General features: G+C 39.1%; 1 protein-coding gene across 2 annotated transcripts in view; it reads right to left on the reverse strand.

Moving 5' to 3' along the window:
* The window catches only part of LOC147629803 (MADS-box transcription factor 23-like), a 55,853-nt gene that overhangs the window by 258 nt on the left and 33,302 nt on the right, over positions 1 to 22,293 (reverse strand). For both annotated transcript variants that reach the window (XM_086811322.1, XM_086811323.1), the window contains 5 exons: positions 1,181 to 1,242; positions 864 to 963; positions 656 to 697; positions 515 to 556; positions 153 to 329 (listed from right to left, as the gene is read on the reverse strand). In XM_086811322.1, coding sequence (XP_086667448.1) covers positions 162 to 329; positions 515 to 556; positions 656 to 697; positions 864 to 963; positions 1,181 to 1,242 — 414 coding nt within the window. In that variant the 3' untranslated portion in view covers positions 153 to 161. The remainder of the gene's footprint in view (positions 1 to 152; positions 330 to 514; positions 557 to 655; positions 698 to 863; positions 964 to 1,180; positions 1,243 to 22,293) is intronic.

The raw sequence follows: 22,293 nt of genomic DNA on the forward strand, positions 1-22,293 counted from the left end.
CGCATTTACTCATATGTGTGTGTGTGTGTAAGTGCCCGTGGTGGTCATTTTATGTCTATGTATAATATAATGTATATGTATGTCTTTCCATCTATTTAACAAAAATAATAAATATGTAATAATTTTATGTTTCGAAATTGAAAGACGGTTACTCTGATGATCTATCCGGGGAAAAAACCAAGCTGAAGGGTGGTTTCAGCAGCACTCATGCTGGACTTGTTTTGCGAAAGAGAGACCAGCTTCACACTAGAGGAGTCCTGGACGTCCTGAGAGCTCATTGTTGTTGTCACACTAGTTGGTGCTTGTAGCATGCCACACACCTCAGCGAGCTTTTTATCAAAAACAAGTATCTAATTATTTAGCCATTACAATAAATTACTATTGTAAACACCACCCACATTATGCATTAATTGATGTGTTATATTCTACATGACTTCATGTAATGAAAATTAACGTCTGCATTTTGGTCTATAGCCTACTCTAGGTACCTTAGAGATTTACAGCATTTCATTACCTTGGACCTTAGGTTCTCATGTTCGCGGGAAAGGAGTTGCTCCTGGAGAAAAACAATGGGAAGTTGAGAACACCAGTTACTGTAAGATATAATCAGCTCTGTGTTAAAAGACAGGGCGATTGATTCTACTAAAAACACCACCTTCTCACGTAGATCTTGAATTTGTTCCATCATCAAGAGCGTCTGTTCAAAACAAGTGTGTAATACTAAGGTCGTTAATATATGGAAGACAAAATTATATAGAAAAATATATATATGTAAAGAGTATATAAATATAGACACATATATTTGTATGGCATATATATGGATATTTATGGGCATATGACATGGCGCTAGTAGAATGACTCACCTTCCTTGCCCTCACTCTGCTTAACCCAACTTCGAGCTGGCTTTCCAATTTTTTCAGATCTTTCATTTGCAAGTTGCTCAGATTTTCCCCAAACATATTTCTGCATTAACAAATCCAAAAAAAATTGGACTAAAAACACTAGATGTTTTTTTCTATTTTTTAAAAATACCCATGCACTGATGCAGATTTCTAATCCAAGGCACTTCAGTCCAAAGAGTGTCATCTTGAAATGCTTAGCATCCATGTGAGTCAAATTAACACAAACTAATCATGCTTTAATAGATCATATATATATATATATATATAGGTCATCACACCTGTGTCTTTCTTCCAACAAGATTAGTTGGTCCTTCATTTGGGCAATCTCGTGTTTCCAATACTGCAACAAAGCCACTATCCATTTTTTAGACCCTAAATAAAATTTGTTAACAAGGATATCAATAAATATGGGTCCCAAATTTTCTTCACATCAATTAATTAGTTGTAGTAGTAAAACCTTAGAATAGAAATGAAAGCCTTAGGACTTAATGCTTACGTGTGATGTGAGTTAAAAAAGAAAAAGAATTTGAAAGAGGTCTCTGGATACTTTTTTGTAACTGCCTCAGGATGTATCTAAAAAGTGGACAGCAGCTGAACAGTGGCCTCCAAAGTGTGTGTGTGTGTGCGTGCGTGTGCGTGTGCATGTGTGTGTGTGTGAGAGAGAGAGAGAGAGAGAGAGAGAGAGAGAGAAAAGATAGAGAGACGCGACGTTTTGCGATCTACACCGTTTTGCGATCTATACGAGAGAGAGAGAGAGAGAGACACCGTTTTGTAATCTACGCCTGAGAGAGATATGCATTGTTTTGTGATCCTTTTTTTTAAAATAACGTTTGTGTTGGACCAAGGTTACTCTATTGATATATTAGTGCCCGCTCAACACTAATATATCAATAGAGATTCGGCCCGAATATGTCTGAATATGAGCGATTGGATGTACTTACCACATTATTTAATTTATTAACAAGGATATCAAGTAGTACATGTACTTACCATTAAAAATGTTTAAAGTGTACCAATATATTAAACTACTTATTGTTCGTCTTATCATGTACTATGTTTTATAACATTGTGAGGAGTTGTCTTCAAAGGCATGGAGATGCCTATACTGATCTTGGGTATATATACATGTACTCTAGTCACATCTAGTGACATACAAGTTGTGCAAAAGTATCGCTACGACGGCAGTCACAGAAGATACTGTCCTGTTACATGTTGCATATAGAAATTATCTGTAGGTTTTTGGTTGTTGCAAATAAACATGTCTAACAGACTTAAGCAAATTGTTAGTGAGAAGAGAGACAAGAATAACTTCCATGTTTGGAATTACAGAATGACTAATTTCTTGATGGGTAAAGGATTTTGAGACTATGTCAAAAAAGACAATGAGGAGGCTCCAGAGTTACAATACACAGTGATAGAACACATATAGGATTCCAAAACTCCAGCAACAATCGCATTGTAAAACCTGATACAGGTGTTCCAGACCAACACAAAGGCAAGGAAACTGCAGCTAAAACAAGAGCTATATAAGAAAAATATTTCTATCAATGAGTATGCCTTAAAGATCAAGGGCATTGTTAAATCTCTTGGGTCTATCTGAGTATGCCTTAAAGATCAAGGACATTGTTGAATCTCTTGGGTCTATCAATGTATCGGTGAAAGATGATGATTTGGTCAGATTTTGTCTAAATAGACTCACAAAGAACCTAGTTTCTATAGGGACAGATGATTGAGCACGATTTATAAGTACACTTTAACCCTAATGGCTATTATGTAGATGACTTCAAGAACAAATGTCATTTGGTTATAAAGGGTAAGAGAGTGGATATAATATCTACTTTGGATGTAAGCATGTCTAAGATCAAAGCTGCTTTGTTTACACGAGATGTAGGTGTTGTGGCCGATATAGATATTTGACACAAACATATTGGTCATGTAAATGAGCAGCGATTGAAGTCCATGCAGAATTTTAAAATTGTTATAAGTTTCCAAAAGTTTAAGGTGGATGGAATGCATAATATTTACAAAGCATGTCGACTTGGGAATCAAACAAAGAATGTATTTCCACATGATAGAAATGTAAGCAAGAGGGAACTTGATGTAGTGCACTTAGATGTACGGGGCTAACAAAGACGGTATCAATGTTAGGATGTCGTTATTATGTATTTTTCATTGGTGAACAGACAAGGAAGGTGTGTGTACTTCATGAAAAAGAAAAGTAAAGTATTTAATCACTTTAAGAATTTCATAATATTGGCTAAAAAACAAACAAGTTCGCAGATAAAGTGCATGAGGTCAAATGGAGGGAAAGAATACTTCTCCAATGCGTTCAATGTGCATCTAAAAAAGCATAGAAATCAAAGGTAATTTACATGTAGATGCACTCCGTAGCAAAATGGAGTTGCTCAGAGAAAGAACAAGCATATTACAAAAGTTGATTGTGCATTAATGGCTCAGAAGAGCAGCCTCATCATTATTGGGATGAAGTAGTTGCTATTGTAGTTTACATTATGAACAAGACTCCCAAAGTAGCAGTGCATGGTATGACTCCAGAGGCCAGAGGAGAAGTACAGTGGTAGAAAACCAGATTTGTCACACCTGAAAGTTTTTTAATACATTACATATGTACATATTTTTGATGAGCTATACAGTAAGCTAGATCCAAAGGCTGAAATTTATGTTTTCATTATTACTCTCTTGAGAAAAAGAGTATAGATGTCACAAGCTTGTAACACGTGAGATGAGAGTGAGCACGGATGTTGTATTTGATGAGATGAGCAGCTAGTATGGTGATGTAAAAGACTTAATTGGGGTTGATGCACAAGATCAGGTGATCGCACAAAATATAGGTCAACAATCACAGTCATTGAGTGAAGCGAGAGAGTCCTGTAACAATGGGTCTATTGATAGACCATGGAGTGGCGGATTGCACCAGAATGCTAGTCCTGCAAATTCAACAAGTGCATCACATAAAGGCAAGAAAGTGTATCACATAAAGGCAAAGAAAAAGTCGATGAGCCCCTTGGTATGCCTCACATTTTAGCAAGGCATTCATTTGTTGATAGAGAGTCTACTGGCTCAGAGGAGAGCCTTAACGAGGAGCTTGGTTTTCTTGCTATGAGAAGACCGAGTGTAAGAAAGACTAAGACAACCGTGGATACCAAGGACAAATCTAAGACTAAGCAGATCAAATAGAGTGAGAAACCATATTCAAATATTGATATATGATGGTTATAGCTTATATAGCATACTTATACATATATGATAACGGTTGTACAGGATGTTGAACCCACATGTTTCAGGATATAGCATGGATGAAGAAATGGCTGCATTGGATGCAAATAAGATATAGAAATTAGTGCCTTTGCTTGAAGATAAAAAGGACATTGAAAATAAGTGAGTGTTAGCAGCATTAGTAGGTATAAAGCTAGATTTGTTGGTAAAGGTTATGCTAAGACCTATGGCATTGATTATGAGGAGACATTTCGCCCCATTGCCAAGATGATAACTGTAAGAGTTGGAATTGAAGTGGGTGTGTCAAAAGGTTGGGTCTTCCATCAGATAGTGAGTTACAAGAAGTGTATTTGCACCAACCACCTGGTTATGAGGATTTGAGTCACCCAAATCATTTGTAGGTTACCTAAAGACTTTTATGGTCTGAAACATGCACCGAGAGCATGGCTTGAAAATATTACAGAGTATCTTACCACCATTGGCTTTCATATGATAGATTGTCGTCATTACAATTTATGTACATGACTTGATTGTTGGGGGTGAAAATGAGCAAGAAGTTGAGCATGTGAAGGGTCTTCTCAAGAAGAAGTTTGACATAAAGGATTTGAGTGAGTTGAGATACTTTCTTGGCATTGAGAGACGGCATATGGTTTCCAAAGGAACAATATGCTTTGGACATGTTATCCAAATATGGCATGGTTGGCTGTAAGCCCAGTTTTGTACCACTGGATAAAAATGATAAGCTGAGTGCTAATACAGGTGAGATATTGGAGAATCCCACTATGTGCAAGAAGATAGTGGCTAGCTTGATCTACATGATGATGAGTAGACCAGGCTTGAATTACACAATTAGGTTGGAGAGTCGGTTTATGCAGGTTCCTCAAAAACCACATTTGGATGGTGTGAGGTGCACACTATGCTACATGTGATCCATAGTGGATTATCGTCTCTTCTATGAGACTGGTATAGAGTTGCAGGTGTATGGATGCACTAATGCAGATTAATCTTGGACAAAAGAGCTACTAGCAGATTTATGTTTTTCTTTGGGAGTGAAGCTATTACTTAGAGCAGCAAGAAACAACCACCACATTTGCCTGGTTGAGTATAGAGGCAAAGTACATGAGTGTTGTGATAGCAGAATGTGAGGTAGCTTGGTTACACAAGCTACTTAGAGATTTGGGGTTGCATGTGGACAGGCAAGTTGTCATTTATTGTAACAATCTTAGTAGCATACAATTGGCTAAGAACCCAATGTTTCATGTATGCGGACCAAACACATAGAGGTCCACTATCACTTCATTTGAAAGATCTTGGCACGAGATATTGATCTCGTGTATGTCAACATAAAGGAGCATATTATTGATATTTTCACCACCAAGGACTTGGGAGCTAAGAAGATTTATAGATTCCACAGCATGCTTGGAGTCTTGGAGATGGATTTGAGCTTAAGGAGGAGCGTAGAGATGTCAAGCTCAACCAGAGATGACACTCACCAACATGCTTGGATGACTGTTCTATATTTATATCACTCACGCGTTTGGTAGTTGATACGAAAAATTTTCACCAGTGTTTCTATAGTTGGACTACACCTACATAGTCCATTGCTGAGTTATAGTATACTTATCTTGCTAGCTCACCTATTTAGTTTGTTCACATTATGGACTACTTGTACATAGGAATCTAGTACTTATGTTGGTTTTTCACTTATCGTTTATAGCCTTCTTTTGAAAGTAAGAAGACAAAGAAGATTTCAACCTTCTATTTTTGTGTGCATGTTATCGATTGTTGTGTGAGTGTGTGTGTGTTTTTGCAAGCGCTCAAGCTCTCTCTCCTCCCCCAATCTTTCCAAGGTTTGCTAATATATAAGCAATCTCATTTACAGTTTAGGATTCATTGCCTATTTGTACTTTCTCGTTGTACTTATAGAGAGCTTTCATCTCTCTCCTTTGAGCTTACCATTCTCCCTTACACTCCACCCTTGTATTATTGCCATTAAGCATTATGTGTGCATGAGTTCAGCTCTCCATTCTATGAGATCCAATAGTGGTATGAGAGCAAGTATTTTCAAAAGCTTGATTTTTTATTTTATTGAAGCTCTCTTTACACTCTAGACTATGAAGGAGGCTTTCTTATCTTGAATTGGCTTCTCTTCTTCAAGGATTAGCTTAATAAAATTGATTTATACAATGGATTTAGTATCTACAAGTAATTCTATAAGCATCTATAAGCGATTCTATAAAAGATTCCAACAGAAGTCAACTCATCTTTCACAGTCAAATCATTTTGATCAAAGTCAGATCGTGTCAACAAAAACATTCAATTCCACTTTCAATTGCTTCATCTACAATTAACATATGGTGGATAGAATCGCCTATTTCTTGTATCATTTTTTAATGCAATCGGTCAATTTTATAATTAAGTTTTACAATCGACTAATTCAACACTCGTTGACTATTTGGATCGACCGATTCTACTCTATGATTGATGATTCTTATTTTGGAATCGTGATCTCCACCAATTCTACTTTGCCGATTCCACTTTTCTCTGGTAATCCTATCTCGATCAATTCCACTGCTGGGATCCTCTGATTCTACTTTTTAGGATCGATTAATTCCATTTCTCACATCACCCGATTCATTTTTTTGAATCCCCTACCTTGCTTTCAAGGATTGTCCGATTCCACTTTCAAGAATCATCCAATCATCTGATCGGTGCTTTCTAATTGTTCGATTAGTATTCTTCAATAAGGTCAAGTCCAATCCTCCAATCGTACCTCTCCAACTATCCATTTTTGCAATCATCTAATTTTAACTTCTTCAATCAATGATCCAAGAGTCCAATAAATGATTCGTCTAATAGTTCAATCAACAACTTATCCCACTGTCCAATCAATGATTCTTCATCTCCAATCATCAATTATTCACCTCTAATAGTTCAATCGAAGACTCTAATCAACGATTCAATTGATAATTTCCCGTAGCTTAGCTACTGATATCAATTCAACATTTATTTTAGCATCTTTCTTTCTCGAATTCCCTAGGAATCAGGTATGACCAACAACTCTACAAATGATTTGTTTGGTATTCTTTCATAGGTTGTTGTGGAGTTTTATAGCCACAAATGTCCTTGTTGCCAAGGGCTTATAGAATCATATTAGTGGTGATAATCTTTGCCCTGGCACAATCACTCCTATTACGGCTCAAAGGGACCAAGGCCAACAAATTTTGCAGTAAGTTTCTCAGATTATTGCTCATCAAAGAAGTTGGGATTCACATGATAGTCAAGCTTTGAAATTGATTTCCTTGTCAATTAAAATTTTTATTATTATGCATATTTGGTCTTGTAAAATATCCATACTTGCATGGAACACTCTCGCAAGTATGTACAAAGCTAAAAAAGATGCAACGATTACCTTTCTCAAAAGATAATTTGATAATGACCATATGCACGAAAAGTAGTCCATGAATAAATATTTAGTAAAACTACAAAAATTGAGAGAGCAACTTCTCAATATTGATGAAGTCATTCCTCAAAAATATATGATATGGCATCACTCTTAAGTCTTTTCATGAATCTTATCTAGCTTTCAATACTTCTTTTTGTCTTTCTTTGAGAAGAAATGTAGCCCCTCTTACCTATTAGGAGCTTATTAGCTTATTGTTACATAAAAAACTATCTAGAAAAAATGTTTCTAAGAGTTATAGTAGTGATCAAGCTCCAAATGCCAAGGATAAGGGTAAGAAATTACAACCAAAAGACTAATTCTAGTAAAACTTCTAAGATAAAAGTGATTCTGAATCTCCAAAGAAGGTTACTTATGAGTGTTGCAAGAAGCCTAGCCATGCAATTACAATTTGCTTCAAACTTCTTAATCGAGAAAACAAGAGAAAAAGAAATCCAACAAAGGTTCCAATAGTTATGCGTGTGACAATCAGAGTTCCAAGAAAGAGGACCCTTGTAATGTCGTTCTATCAAGACTTCTCACTAATGGCTATTTAAAAATTATAGTCCTAAACAAGATGCATATCTCAAGTGTATTTGATAGTTGGTTTCTTCATAGTCATGCTTCTAAGTATATAACTTCTCAAAGAAATTTGGTCAAATGTATGGAAACTGCACAAAGTAGTTCCTCTGTTACATGTGCCAACAATATCTCTTACTCGTCAAATATATTGATGAGATAGTTCTCACTACTGTAAGTGGTGAGAATGTCTTAAAATATATGTTTCAATCCCAAATTTAAAAAGAATATGTTTTTTTTACCCACTCTAGTAAAGGAGTCTTAATGTTGAATTTGCAAATGATAAATATATTGCACGTAAATAAAGAACAAGACAAACATATTGTTCTTATTAGATCTTTAACCTCTAGTGGCTTTTGTACGAATTGAACATGTATGATAAGTGTGATGTTGCTTATCTGGAAGGACACTTCTAATGAAATTAAAGATACCTAGTTGTGATATGCTAGGTTCAGTCACACTCATATTAGAAGTTTGATGCTTTTGTAGCAACATGGGATGTTAGAGGATCTTCCTCAATTTGATCTATCACCAAGATATATTTATGAAGGATGTATCCTTGGCAAACTTCCTCACGAGTTCCTCACCAACCTTTCATAAATAATACAGTAGATGGAACTAATCACAAATTGCAACTCATACACAGTGATGTGTGTGGCTAATGAGGACTACTTCTTTAGAAGAAAACTTGTATTTTATTATATTCATTGATGATTGCAACTAGTACGGCGGGTCTTACCCTATAAAAGAAAAATCAAAGGTATTTTTGCATTTTCAACACCATAGTTATCACGGTACAAAAATATGATACGGTACCGTATGAAAATTTTTGATACGATATGAAATTTTGGGATACCATACAATAAAATATGGTTTTTTAACACTTTCAAACTTAGACATTTTCAATTTGGAAGAGTAGACTCTAGAGAAGTTATTTCAAATCAAAATTTCATTAAATACAAGTTTGAGGTGACAAACAAAAGTACATAAGCATAGATCAATGATGAATTAGGATAGATGTGTAATACACACTAGACGCGAGTACAAAAAGAGGACTAAAGCTAGAGCCTAGAGGCTAGGTAATAAAAAAAGACTAGATAAAGGCATAAGTATGAGAGATCTCGCTAAAATCATCCTAAGGAGAAGAGGAGATATCGATGACCTCGCCAAAGTCGCCATCACTAAGGAGGTTGCCCTCATGATCAAACTTGGGCTCTGTGAGCTCATGTGAGAAGCCAAAAGGAGCATCCTCATCTGCATGATCGGGTGAAGAGCTACCGGAACCACGCCGCATATAGGTATGCATCGTGTCTTTTGAAGCACAATGAATCATGCATCTAAGGCTTCCTACTCACACTCCTCTACCACTAGCTCTAGGCCCACCACGAGTGCGAGTAAGTTGTTGATCAAATGACTCAAATCTCTCAATAGATCCCTGCATAGATCTTATCCTCTTCCTCATCTTGCTATTTGTTGACTCTCTAGAGTGTCCTATGAGCTTGAATGCATCCACATTCACCTATATTGTACAATGATCAAGCGACCAAGCAATGAGCATCAATGATTCAATGTATTGTAATTTAGTTTCAATAAATCTTAAAGCTTGAACAATGAAAACTTTAGTCTTAAAAGTTTACATTTAATTCTTATAACTTGTAAGTTATACATGTCTCGCCAATTCAATCTTTTGCATCACGTGCGTGCACCATGCACAAGTTAGCGCAACAATACACTAGCCGCTCTAACAGTCGCATGCTCAAGTAATTGCATAATTTCTTATGTATAAGTGAGTAGGAACTCGAGTTCCTCTCATGTGCACCCAAAGAGAAATCCTGAGCTAGGATTCTCAAAGCCACCTTTTGTAGGCCTGAGAGCACATACCCAAATGTCTCCCACCAAAAAAGGAACTTCACAGGGATTCCCTCTTCCAATAAGTAGTAGATGCAAACGTTACTCCCCCCCTTTGTTCATTGTAGCTAATGAGCTCCTCAAGGAACTTTCCATGGCAATCCTCTAGCAATTCTTTGGGCAAGAAAGCATCTCGGTCTTGAAGTAAATGCACGTCAATGAAGAGAGCGGCCGATTTGTAAGCCGGATGCAATAATGCGGCAAGACCATGGATAGGTCTTTGAATCCACTTCCATGTCTTCTCTAAAATGGCCAACATACCATCACGCTTCTCCTCATCGATGGAAGGAGAAGCACACAACTCCTCTATAGCCTCTCTCATGAAGTGAACAAGAAGGCCCATGGTGGCCCCCTCCATGCCGATCATCCACAATACCCTATATAAAGGCATGACCCCAATTACAATAGTGCAAACAAACTATCAAGACTCCTCCTTTAGGCAAAGCTATTGCATGGCTTTGGCCTCCGTTGATACTCACTCATCCCACTCATTCCACATTGTGGAGACTACTATTTGGAAAAGGGGAGATTTCACATCTTAGAGGCACTCCAAGAGGAGCCATTTGTAGGCAAAGCATGTGGATGAAGGCTTCTTCAACTCCAGCTTGCTATGTTTGTAGAACATGGCAAGCACCTTCACCTTTGTTGTGAAGAAGGTGACAATCAATAGTAGCTTTGGCCATTACTTCATTTTTTCCTCCTTTAGCAATTTCATCATCCAACAACAATTTGATGTGTTATTGTGGTAATGACTTGCACCACATTCTCCAAACGGACCTATGTGTCACATGAATGGATGCAATGAGTATATGACATATGCTTAACTTTAAACTTTAAAGACTTAAGTGCCATTTAAAACTTATCTCCACGATGACTTGCTTAATATGATGATATATAAGTCCCCGAGGTTTTCCTCCCTACCTTTTAGGAATCCACGCCTTGCACAAAGTATGTGCTAAGAGAACAAGTATGTCGATGATGCCTCTTTTCTTTTGATCACTCCATCCATTGGAGAGGATGCTATATCCATACTTGGACCATATTGCTCGCACTAGGTTAAGAGATCTATCGATTCTCTCCTTCTCATCAACAAGCATATTTGTGTGCATGTCATGGTAGAACATATCTTATCCATCCTTCACATGGGTCCACATTTGCAATGGCATCTTCCATTTATCTACTTGAACACATGGAATGAGAGATTGCACTCGATAATGGTGCATGCAATCTCCATATCTGCTAACCATTGTCATTATCAAAGATGTGATAAAGAAGAAGAGATTCCCTTGGTGGCTTGGGCAAGAGTGTCTTGCCTCATCATAGACTTAAACCTTTACCTCTTTGAGGAGCTGGAGGTGGCACTGGCAAAGGTGACGGGGGAGGAAGTATCACAAGGTGGGGAGATGACCTCGTCATCCACCCTTGAACTTCTACCACTATCAGAGTTAACACCCAATCCACCCCTAATCTTGTTTAAGATCTCATGGGATATAGCTAGGGGGACTTCCTTGCATGGTGCAACTTCCCCACCACCTTTCCGAGATGGAGAATCCTAGAATGCCACTTGTGTAATGTTTGCAACAATACTTACAAGTCCACCTATATGACTTGGACTTCCATTTGGCTTACTCCACATGGATATCATGCACATGTGAAGGCTTCAATATTTTTCCACATCATTGTAATAGAGAGACAAAGAGAACTTAGAAGAGAAGAGATGGATAGGCGAGAGAGAGAGAAAGAGAGAGAGAGAGAGAGAGAGAGAGAGAGAGAGAGGTTTTGAGAAGTTGAGAGAGAGGGGGCCTTTAAAAGTTGAGGAAGAGAGAGAGAGCAAGTGGAATTTGAGCATTGAGAGAGAGAGAGAGAGAGAGAGAGAGAGGAGATATAGAGAGGCTTGAGAGTTGAGAGTGAGAGAGAGTGTTGATGATTCAGAGAGAAAGAGAGAGAGGCTAGAGCTTCAAAGTTCAAGCAATGGACCTTGAATATGAGGGAACCCTATCTCACATGAGTTGAGGGTAAGCAGGGATGTTATTTTTTATGAGATGAGCAACTGGTATGCTGCTGAAAAGGAAGCTGTTGGGGCTGATGTGAGTGGAAATGTGGTTGCACAAAATGCAAGTCAACAATCAACATCTTTGAGTGGACTAGGAGAGTCCTCATCTGGTGGTCCAGTTGATAGACCATGGAGTGGCAGGCTACGTCATAATACCAGTCCTACAAATGTGATTAGTACATCATATAAAGGCAAAGAGAAAGTGATTGAGTCCCTCAGTATGCCTGACATTTCTGCAAACCATTCTCATGCTGATGGAGAGTCTAATGGCTCAGAGATGAGCCTTGATAAGGATCTTGGGATACCAGCTACTATGAGAACACCTGGTATAAAGAAGGCTATGGAAGCCATGAATGCAAAGCTGCAAAGATTTAGGAGAGTGAAGAATCATGTGCAGAGGTTTATCTATGATGGTTATGTGGCACATCACTGTGCATACATGGCAAAAGTTGTATAGGTTGTAGAGCGCACATGCATTGATGAGGCTATTGGAAATGTGTGTTGGGAGAAAGCTATGGATGAGGATATGGATGCACTATATGAAAATGAGACTTGGGATTTAGTGCAATTGCCTGAAGGCAAGAAAGCCATTGGATGCAAGTGGGTATACAAAGTAAAACATAACAGTGATGGAAGCATAAGCAGGTACAAGGCTAGATTGGTAGCCAAAGGATATGCGCAGACATATGACATTGATTATGAGGAAACTTTCAACCTAATTGCCAAGATGGCAACAGTGAGAGTTGTGATAACAGTGGCTGTATCAAAGCAATGGTCTTTACATTAGATGGATGTAAAGAATGCATTCTTGCATGGAGATTTGCAGGAAGAGGTGTATATGTTGTAGCCACCTGTTATGAGGATGTGAGTCACCCCGAGCATGTTTGCAGGTTGAAGAAATCCTTGTATGGCTTAAAACAAGCACCAAGAGCATGGTCTAACAAGATTTCTGAATATCTTGTCACTATTGCCTTTCATGTAGCCAATGCAGATTTCTCACTGTATGTGACACACTGATAGAGGGGTTGTGCTTGTTGTCATCTATGTAGATGACCTGATCATTATAGGAGACCATGATGTAGAGATCTTTGATGTAAAGATCTTGCTTAGACAGAAGTTTAAGATGAAGGATCTGGGAGAGCTCAGATATTTCTTGGACATTGAGGTGATTAGATCACAACATGGTATTGGATTACTGCAGAGACAGTATGGCTTGGACATATTGTCCAAGTATGGTATGACAAGCTGTAAGCCTATCTCAGTGCCATTGGATCAGAATGGCAAGTTGAGTGCAGATTCAGGAGAGATTTTGGAGGATCCTACTATGTATAGATGCATAGTAGAAAGCTTGATCTACATGACGATCACCATGCCAGATTTGAGCTATGTTATTGGGTTAGTGAGTTAGTTTATGCAGGTTCCTCGGAAGCCGTATTTAGATGCATTGAGATGCATACTGAGGTATGTGAGGTCTACTTTGCATTGTGGACTATTTTATGAAATTGGGACAGAGATATGTGTACATGGGTACACAGATGCTGATTAGGCTGGTAGTATCTCAGATAGAAGATCTACTAGTGGCTTCATGTTTTCTTTGAGGAGTGCTGCTGTGACTTGGAGCAGCAAGAAGCAGCCTACGGTTACTCTATCTACTAGTACAGAGGCCGAGTACAGAGGTGCTGCTATGGCAACATGTGAGGTAGCTTGGTTGAGAAAGCTACTTGCAGATTTGGGTCTATCAGTGGATAGACAAGTTGTCATTTTCTGTGACAACATTAGCAGTATACAGCTGGCCAGCAACCCAGTTTTTCATGCTCGCACGAAGCATATAGAGGTCCAATACCATTTTGTCAGAGAGAAGGTTTTGGCAGGAGACGTTGACCTTGTTTATGTCAGCACACAGGATCAGGTCGTTGACATCTTCACCAAAGCATTGGGTACAGAGAAGCTCCATAGGTTCAGGGCTTCGCTTGGTGTACATGAGATGGAGTTGAGCTTGAGCGGGAGTGTTGAGATATCGAGCTCATTTAGTGAGGCGGTGGACACTGACGACCCGCTTGGGAGATAGGCCCCACACTTACACCACTGGCATGGTTGGTGCGATCATGGGTGATATGTGGCCAGTGAGATGACAGGCTCTGTGACAGCCATTCTAGAGACTGGCATAGTTATAGCGCGAGCTCATTTAGTTGGGTTCACACTATAAAGAACCCTAGTATGTATTTGGTTGAGTACCTTTTCATATTGTGTGTACTCTTATCTTTGTATATGGTGTGTTGAATGTTGTGTGAAGAAGAAGATTTTCAGCCTCTCACCTTGTGTGTTCTCTTTTAGGGTTTTGAGTATGTGTGCGTGCAAGAGCTCAAGCTCTCTTCTCCCTTGCATCTTTTCATCTCGAGCACCAAAGGCGTTTCTCAAGAAAATGAGAGGAACATAGACCTCTATATAGAGCTACTCATAATTTAGTTCTTTTTATCATTGGGTTAGTCATGCCACTTTGTAAGGATGTCATGGCCAATATATGGAGCTACTCAATAATGTAGTTCTTTTTATCATTTAGTTAGTCATGCCACTTTGTAAGAATGTCATGACATTTTGTAAGGATGTCACAACCTCTCTTTGGAGCTACTCAATCATGTAGTTCTTTTTATCATTAGGTTAGTCATGCCACTTTGTAAGGATGTCATGGCCAAACGTCATGAGGATATTATTAAATTTATCTTTTGGATTGACATAGGAAACTCTCTATGGAGTTTCTCATTAATGTAGTTCTTTTTATCCTTGGGCAAATCGTGCAACGTCGTGAGGATATTGTGGCCAAACTGTATACTACAAAGCTGACATACATATCAATACTCTTCCATATAGCTCATCCTCAATGATGGACCCATCATTGTAACATCTACTGCTAAAGAGCGAGGAGTAATGGAAGTACAGAAATAAGGAGTGACTATAGGAGTGAAACTCAGAGTGACTGTAGGAGTAGCATGTAGAGTAGTCTCAACAAAACATCCAAGAGAATGACATGGTGGAGTAACAACATCAATAACACTACCACCTCTACACATACCATCACTATAGTGGCATTTATTGACGTAGCACTGATAGTGACAGTGGTAGTGGTGGCTGTGGTACTAGTATGTATAAAGGTGGTGGTGGTATTGATGCCACTAGTCCACCACATCATCCTCATATATGTTGTGTCAAGACTACTCCAAGTGCTACTCTGGTTTTCACTCCTATAGACACCTTCATGCATTACTCGGAGTTGATAATGCTACTCTACCACATCATCCTCCTGCATATTTTGTTAAGGCTACTCCACATGCTACCCTATGTTTTACTTCTACAGCTATTCTCAGTTTCATTCCTATAGCCACTCCGGCCATTACTATGATTTTCACTCCAATAGGCACTCCTTATACTCACACTCCCATTACTCCTTGCTCTCTAGTAGCAAGACCCAAGTATTCCTATAGACTCTTTAATTATGGGTCCATCACATTGATAATGAGCTCAGTAAGAGAGTACTGATACATATACGTCTATTTTATAGTGTACAATTTAGTCGCAACACTCTCTTGAAGTGGTACGACCAGCTCAGTGAAGTGGTATGAAGTGGTATGAAGTGGTACGACCAGCTCAGTGATAAAAAGAACTATATTATTGAGTAACTCAATAGAGAGTTCCATGTGCCAACCCAAAAAGAAAAATTTTAACAAGTATATACTCAAGTGAATGAGAGACCTAATGAGTCATTGAAGGTGCAAAGTGTGAGAAAGAATGAAAGAGTAAAACCCCATATCTCGACACTGATGTGTGAAGAAATGCTAAGACCAAGGTGTTGGGAAATGTAGTGCCATTGAGCACAAGGAGTAAGTATGAGTAGCCAAGCAAGAGCAAAGTCTAGTGTGAAGCCGTATGAGCAATAGAAATTATTCCAGATTGATGTGCAAACCAAAAAGTGTACCTCCTCATCTAAAAGGAGACCATTTTCAAGCAATGAATATATCACTTGCACTCATCTCAAGTTTCTCTATGTCCAAGTTAATCTATCTTAGAGTCTAATTAACTTGAGCATAATTTAATTAGTTCACACTCGTCATCATGAAATCATGTATGTATCACCTACCTCAGATTAGTCATGTTATTTGTGTTATCATTAGAGTAGGATTAGCATATAGTTAGATAGTTGTCTTGTCTTTAGGAGATCTCGATCCATGTTCTCAACATGGTATCAGAGCTAAGATGAGGCTCTCCAATTTTAGGAAGATTTCATAGCAAGTGGTTTTAGATGATTACATTACTCTCAGTAGATTAGGAGTTACTCAATCCGTATCTCACTAGAGTTCTTGTCATCCAGCTATAGCAAGCTAGTTGCCTTGTGTGAGAGAGAGGAGATTAGCTTGAGAGATTAATTGAAGATCTTCAGAAAAAGGACAACACAACAAGCATAGCAAGAAGGGACAGTGGCAAAGGAGCACACATCCATGACAGAATATCAACAAACCATTTTCAGTAGCAGTTGTGAGCAAAGACAGAGAGAGAAGCACCACCTGATAAACATGCAAGAAGGAGAAGATGGCTTCTCTCAAGTGAGCTGATATTCATGCATAAACAAGAATTGTAGTCAACAATGAGTCCTTTTGGTGCAACATCCCATTGCAAGAGAGAGAAATATCTAGAAGATGCTCTACAACTAGTGCATTTGCATATCGAGGAGGCGGCCAACAAATTAATAGCCCGTAGCACTGTGGCACAGCCAACCGCACAAGGCGCACACAAGAGAACTAAATCACGAGCGACGGTTGTGAATCACCAACCTATAGCATTTCCAACAAGCTACACTACCTCCATGACACAGCCAGTGTGAAACTCCACCTCAATAGCACACATTCTCCGCATGAAAGCGTAGTGATTAGCAGAGCCCATAGTAACACTGTGCAGTGCAAAGCAATACAAAGGAGAAGAGAATAGATGTTGCATACAGTAGCAAACGAATTGCCGGTAGCACACTGCAGAGAGAGTAAACCGCCGCCATTGCCAAACAAGCAAGCCATCACCACGTCATCAGCCATGCAAAGCGATATGGTTATATTTTTAAAAAAATAGAAATAAAAAATATTAATAATATGAAATCAAAGTAGAAGCAATCAAGAAGGCTACAACATCTACATCAAGCCTTGGAAGCAACAAGGGATCTTCATCAAGCAAACACAAGATCTCAAGCAAGGAGAAGCAATAAACAACAAAGGAGCTACCAAACACTATCTTAACCTAATCAATTCATATTTTGTAAGCTAACAAATGAGTAGGCAAATCTATGTGTTTGAAAGCACGCTTTACTACCTGAGTAGCCAGAGAGCCCCTAGGAGAAGTGATACAAATGTAAACATTTCTCACCACTTAAGAGTAGCTAATCAAGCACTCATGGGAGGAGATATCAATCCACCTACCACCTTCATTAAGAGGAGGTAAAGTATTTGTAAATCTCACATCCAACCACCTTGCACTAGCCTAAGAAATATGGTACCAAGGAGGAGTGTTGAGAAATTTGGTGCCATTGAACACAAGGAAGAGGTAGGGAGTGAGTATGAGTAACCAAGCAAGATTAAAGTCTAGCATGAAGCCACACGAGCAAAGAAAATTATTCCACATTAATGTGCAAGACGAAAGGTGTACCTCCTCATATAAAAGGAGACCATTTTCATGCAATGAATATATCACTTGTACTTATCTCAAGTTTCTCTATGTCCAAGTTAATCTATATTGGAGTTTAACTAACTTGAGTATAATTTAATTAACACTCCTCATCATGAGTTCATTGAGGTATCACCCACCTTAGACTAGTTATGTTAATTGTGTGTTGTCATTAGAGTAGTGTTTGCTTCTAATTAGGTAGTTCTCTTCTCTTTAGCAGAGCTCTCTCCGTGTTCTCAACATAAAGTCCGTGAATCCTCCAAAAAGCACAAGAAGCATTATCTTTGCTCCTATTTTCGTTAAGAACTATACTCATAAATTTTATACCAGCGCTAAATTTGCTCGTATTCTTTTATAAGAGCTCCACTCATAATTTTTTATAAGAAGACAATGATGTACAAACTTTATACATATATTACTAATATCTTTTATGTATTCTTTGTCATATTTTTAACTTGATGTGTCTATATCTAAAGTACTTGGCTAGGTACTCTGGGAAGAATGAAACAAGTTAGAGAAAACTACCCCAATCTATCCCACTCTATCCAAAAACATTTTCTCCCAATGTTAGTATATGCACCAGTATATACGTGAGTATGCGTGTTCGTATTAACCATCATCAATATATATGTAACTTGTATGCATATATTACTAATAAATCTGATAATTTTTTGTGCATTCTTTTATAAGAATATGGCACATCGAAAAGAGATAGCAAGACAAAGCACAATAGACAATGCAATAGATCCACAATGGAAAGAATTTAAAATTCTGATTATACCAAAGAGATACAAGTGATGGTGCTATCCACCCGTGCGCTCTCAAGTAGAGCTTAGATAGTAATCTAGATAAACTCTGGATAGAGTATGTACGAGGTTTAGAAGGGGGTGGATACTCACAAGCATTAGATACCTTAGCTCATGGCAACCATGTCCATATATACTATTGTAGCAGGTGTGGTAGATGCGTATACAACGAGGGCGGTTACACTGCATAGACACAATCACTGCCCGCATATCAAGAACACGGCCCACTGAACACTGACCATCGTCCACTAATGATGGACCTAGTATCTAAGGGAATATTCTAGGGAATATTCTAGGGAATATTTCTCATGTCGTCGCCTCGGGGACTCCCGCCCTGAACCCCCGCTAGGGGGACTGCTAGCCCCCTGGGATATGCACCATGGCTACTACTCATAATAGAAGCCTAAGAAATGTGCATTATACATCAAAGTGAGATGCATGCTGAGAGACGTGCATTGAGTGTATACTAACACCCCTCCTCAATGTCCACCCGAAGATGAACTAGGTTTTTGGCCCAATGCCAAGTCAATGAAGATGCCGAGTGAGCTGGTCCTTCCCAAGAGCCTTGGTGAAGATGTCGGTGCAATTTGGCTTTGTATACCTATACTCCAACTCCACTATCTCATCCTCTATCAGCTCCCACACATAATGATATTGAATCTTAATGTACTTCGTGCGAGCATGAAACATAGGGTTCTTGGAGATAGCCATGCAACTCTGATTGTCACACCTCAAGACTGTAGCCTCCCTGATCTCTGAACTCCCATGTCAACCAAGATTCTCTCCTCATCCATACTACCTCACATGCAGCAAAGCAAGCTGCCTTACACTCATCCTCTGTGGAAGAAAGTGCCACTGTAGGTTGCTTTTTGTTGATCCAAGAGAAAGCACCGGAACCAAGCGAAAGATAATATCCATAAACTGATTTCCTAGAATCACAATCTCTTGCTCAATCTGAGTCACAATAATCTGTTAGAGTGTCGCCCATGCTCTAAGTGATGCCATACTGAAGAGTACCTCTGATGTACCTAAGTACCCTTATCCCTTCCTTCCAATGACTCTCTCGTGGCTTGTTGGAAAACCTGCTCAACACACCAACTGTGAAGCTGATATCAAGTCTAGAGTTAATGAGAAAGATCAAACTCCCCACCAACTTCTTGTACTTCCTGATGTCAACAAGTGATGAAGAATTCTCTGCAGAAAGCTTCATGTTCACTTCTATTGGTGTAGACACAGGCTTGCAGTTTGTCATCCCAAATGCTTTGAGAATCTCCCAAGCATACTTGTACTGTGAAATGAAGATTTTACCTAAATCTTGCCAAACCTCAATCCCCAAATAGAAATGCATAAGACCCAAGTCTGTCATCTCAAACTCATGGCTCAGCATATCCATTGTCATATGGATCATCTCTTCATTGTCACCTGAAATGTTTAAGTCATCTACATACAAGACCAACCAAAACAATTTTGCCATGACTTTCTAGAACATACAAGTTAGCTTCAAAAGCACTTCTTATAAACCCAATCTTTTTGAAAAATTGGTCTATCTTGTGATACCATGCCCTTGGGGCCTGTTTCAGCCCGTACAATGCCTTCTTCAACCTGCAAAATTTGTTATCTCAAACCTGGTGGTTCAGCTACATATACCTCCTCCTTGAGATGGTCGTTTAGAAATGCTGATTTGACATCCATGTGAAAGACTGGCCACTTTTTGTGAGCAGCCAAGGCACGTACCGCCTTGATAGTTGTCATACGAGCTGTGGGAGCAAAGGTTTCATCAAAATCAAAACCCTATATTTGTGCAAATCCCTGTGCAACCAACCTAGCTTTGTATTTTTCCAGTAAGCCATCAGCTTTATACTTAGCTTTTGAAACCCATTTGGTACCAGTTACCTTTTCGTTTGGTGGTTAGTCAACTAGCTTCTAGGTGTTGTTCTTTATGATGCTATCATACTCAGACTACATCGTGGCTTTTCGCTTTGGATTTGCTAAGGCTTCATCCAAGGTGACTAGCTCCTTCATTGTTCCCATTATCTCAGCCACATCAAGGCCATATTGACAATGAGATCAGATGCTCTTCTCTGCTCCTCTATTCTCCTTGATCTGCGTGGTCCATTTGCTGAAGATTATGGCTTCTCAAGTACTGGATTACGCTCATCAAAGAGCTATTGTGTCCAATTTGAAAGGCTTTCCCTGTGGTGTAGCAGCAGGCTATTGTGATGTGTGAGTATTCATCCTCTGAAAACTCCTCCTCCTTGAGAGAAAATCTGACTTGTGGACTGGGCTCATGGTGGACTATTTCTTCAGCTGCTGATGATAGAGTGGACGGACCTCCTTCCTCCACTGAGTGTGGCTATTCCTGCAAATACCACATCTTGGCCACCCACAATCTTCTTTGCCTCTGTATCATAGAGTTGATATGCCTTTGACTCTTGACTATATCCAAGAAAGATATACTTCTTGCTTTTGGCATCTAGCTTGGTCCTGGATGCATCTGGAATATGCACATAACATTCACAGCCAAATGTTCTGAAATAAAAAACTGAAGGGTTCTTACCAGAGTAGGCCTCTTGAGGTATAACATCCTTGAGAGCCTTTATGTAGCTCTGATTGAGGACATACAATTTTGTGTCGACTGCTTCAGTCCAAAATGAATTGGGAAAATCCTTTGCCTTCAACATGCATCGAGCCATCTCCATGACAGCTCGATTGCGACGTTCTACAATACCGCAAGCAGTGGTTAGTTAGCGTTTGATGCCATTCTCCTTACAGTAGCTGTTAAATTCCGTTGAAAGGAATTCTCCTACTCAATCTGCACGAAACTTCTTCACCTTCTTTCCTGTCTCATTTTCCACAAGCTTATGCCACTGTTTGAACTTGCCAAAAGCGTCAACCTTATCCCGAAAGAAATAAACCCACATCTTTGTACTGTAATTGTCAACTAACAGCATAAAGTAAGAAGATCCCCCAAATGCAGTAGTAGACATTTTACTACAAAGATCAGCATGTACCAGCTCTAGAGGAGTCTTTGCCCAGTTGCTGCTTTCCTGTGGAAACGCCTTTGCATTGTTGCTTGCCCATCATACAAGCTTCACATGGTACTTTTTTACATCTCCTTTAGTACGGCAAATCCAGTGTGATCAAATCGCTCGTGCCAAAGCTTGCTTGTGCTCTTATCTGCAAACACTGTAAGGACCCTTAGCTCGTAGAGATTGTTGCAACTTACTCCTTTGCGGACTATCTTGCCAACAACATCTAGAATTTCTACTTCAGTTTTCTTGAAGTGTACTTCAAGCCCACGATTCGCTATCGTAGCAATTGATAGTAGAGCACATTTTACAGATTCGTCTCTTCACCTGTAGCTACCACAAAAGATATGGTTCCAAACCCTTCGGCTAGACATTTAGCATTATTCCCAACAACAACATTAATGGGTTCCTATAGAGACTTCCAGGAGCTATACCAGTCCTTCTTATTGGTCATGTGTCGGGATGCTCCACTATCCAAAATCCATGAATCATCAACTAGAGCCTGAGCAGATGAACATACCTCCTCAATGGCAACCCAAAATTTAAGCTCGGTCTCGACATTGTTGAGTGACTCCTTTCCCTTCCATGAAGACTTGAAGGTGCCGTTCTTCTGGTCTACCTACCTCTTTCTATAGTCTTT

The sequence above is a fragment of the Cibotium barometz genome, chromosome 17 (genome assembly GCF_041138505.1).
Source record: "Cibotium barometz isolate CiBa-2024 chromosome 17, ASM4113850v1, whole genome shotgun sequence".
NCBI lineage: Eukaryota > Viridiplantae > Streptophyta > Polypodiopsida > Cyatheales > Cibotiaceae > Cibotium > Cibotium barometz.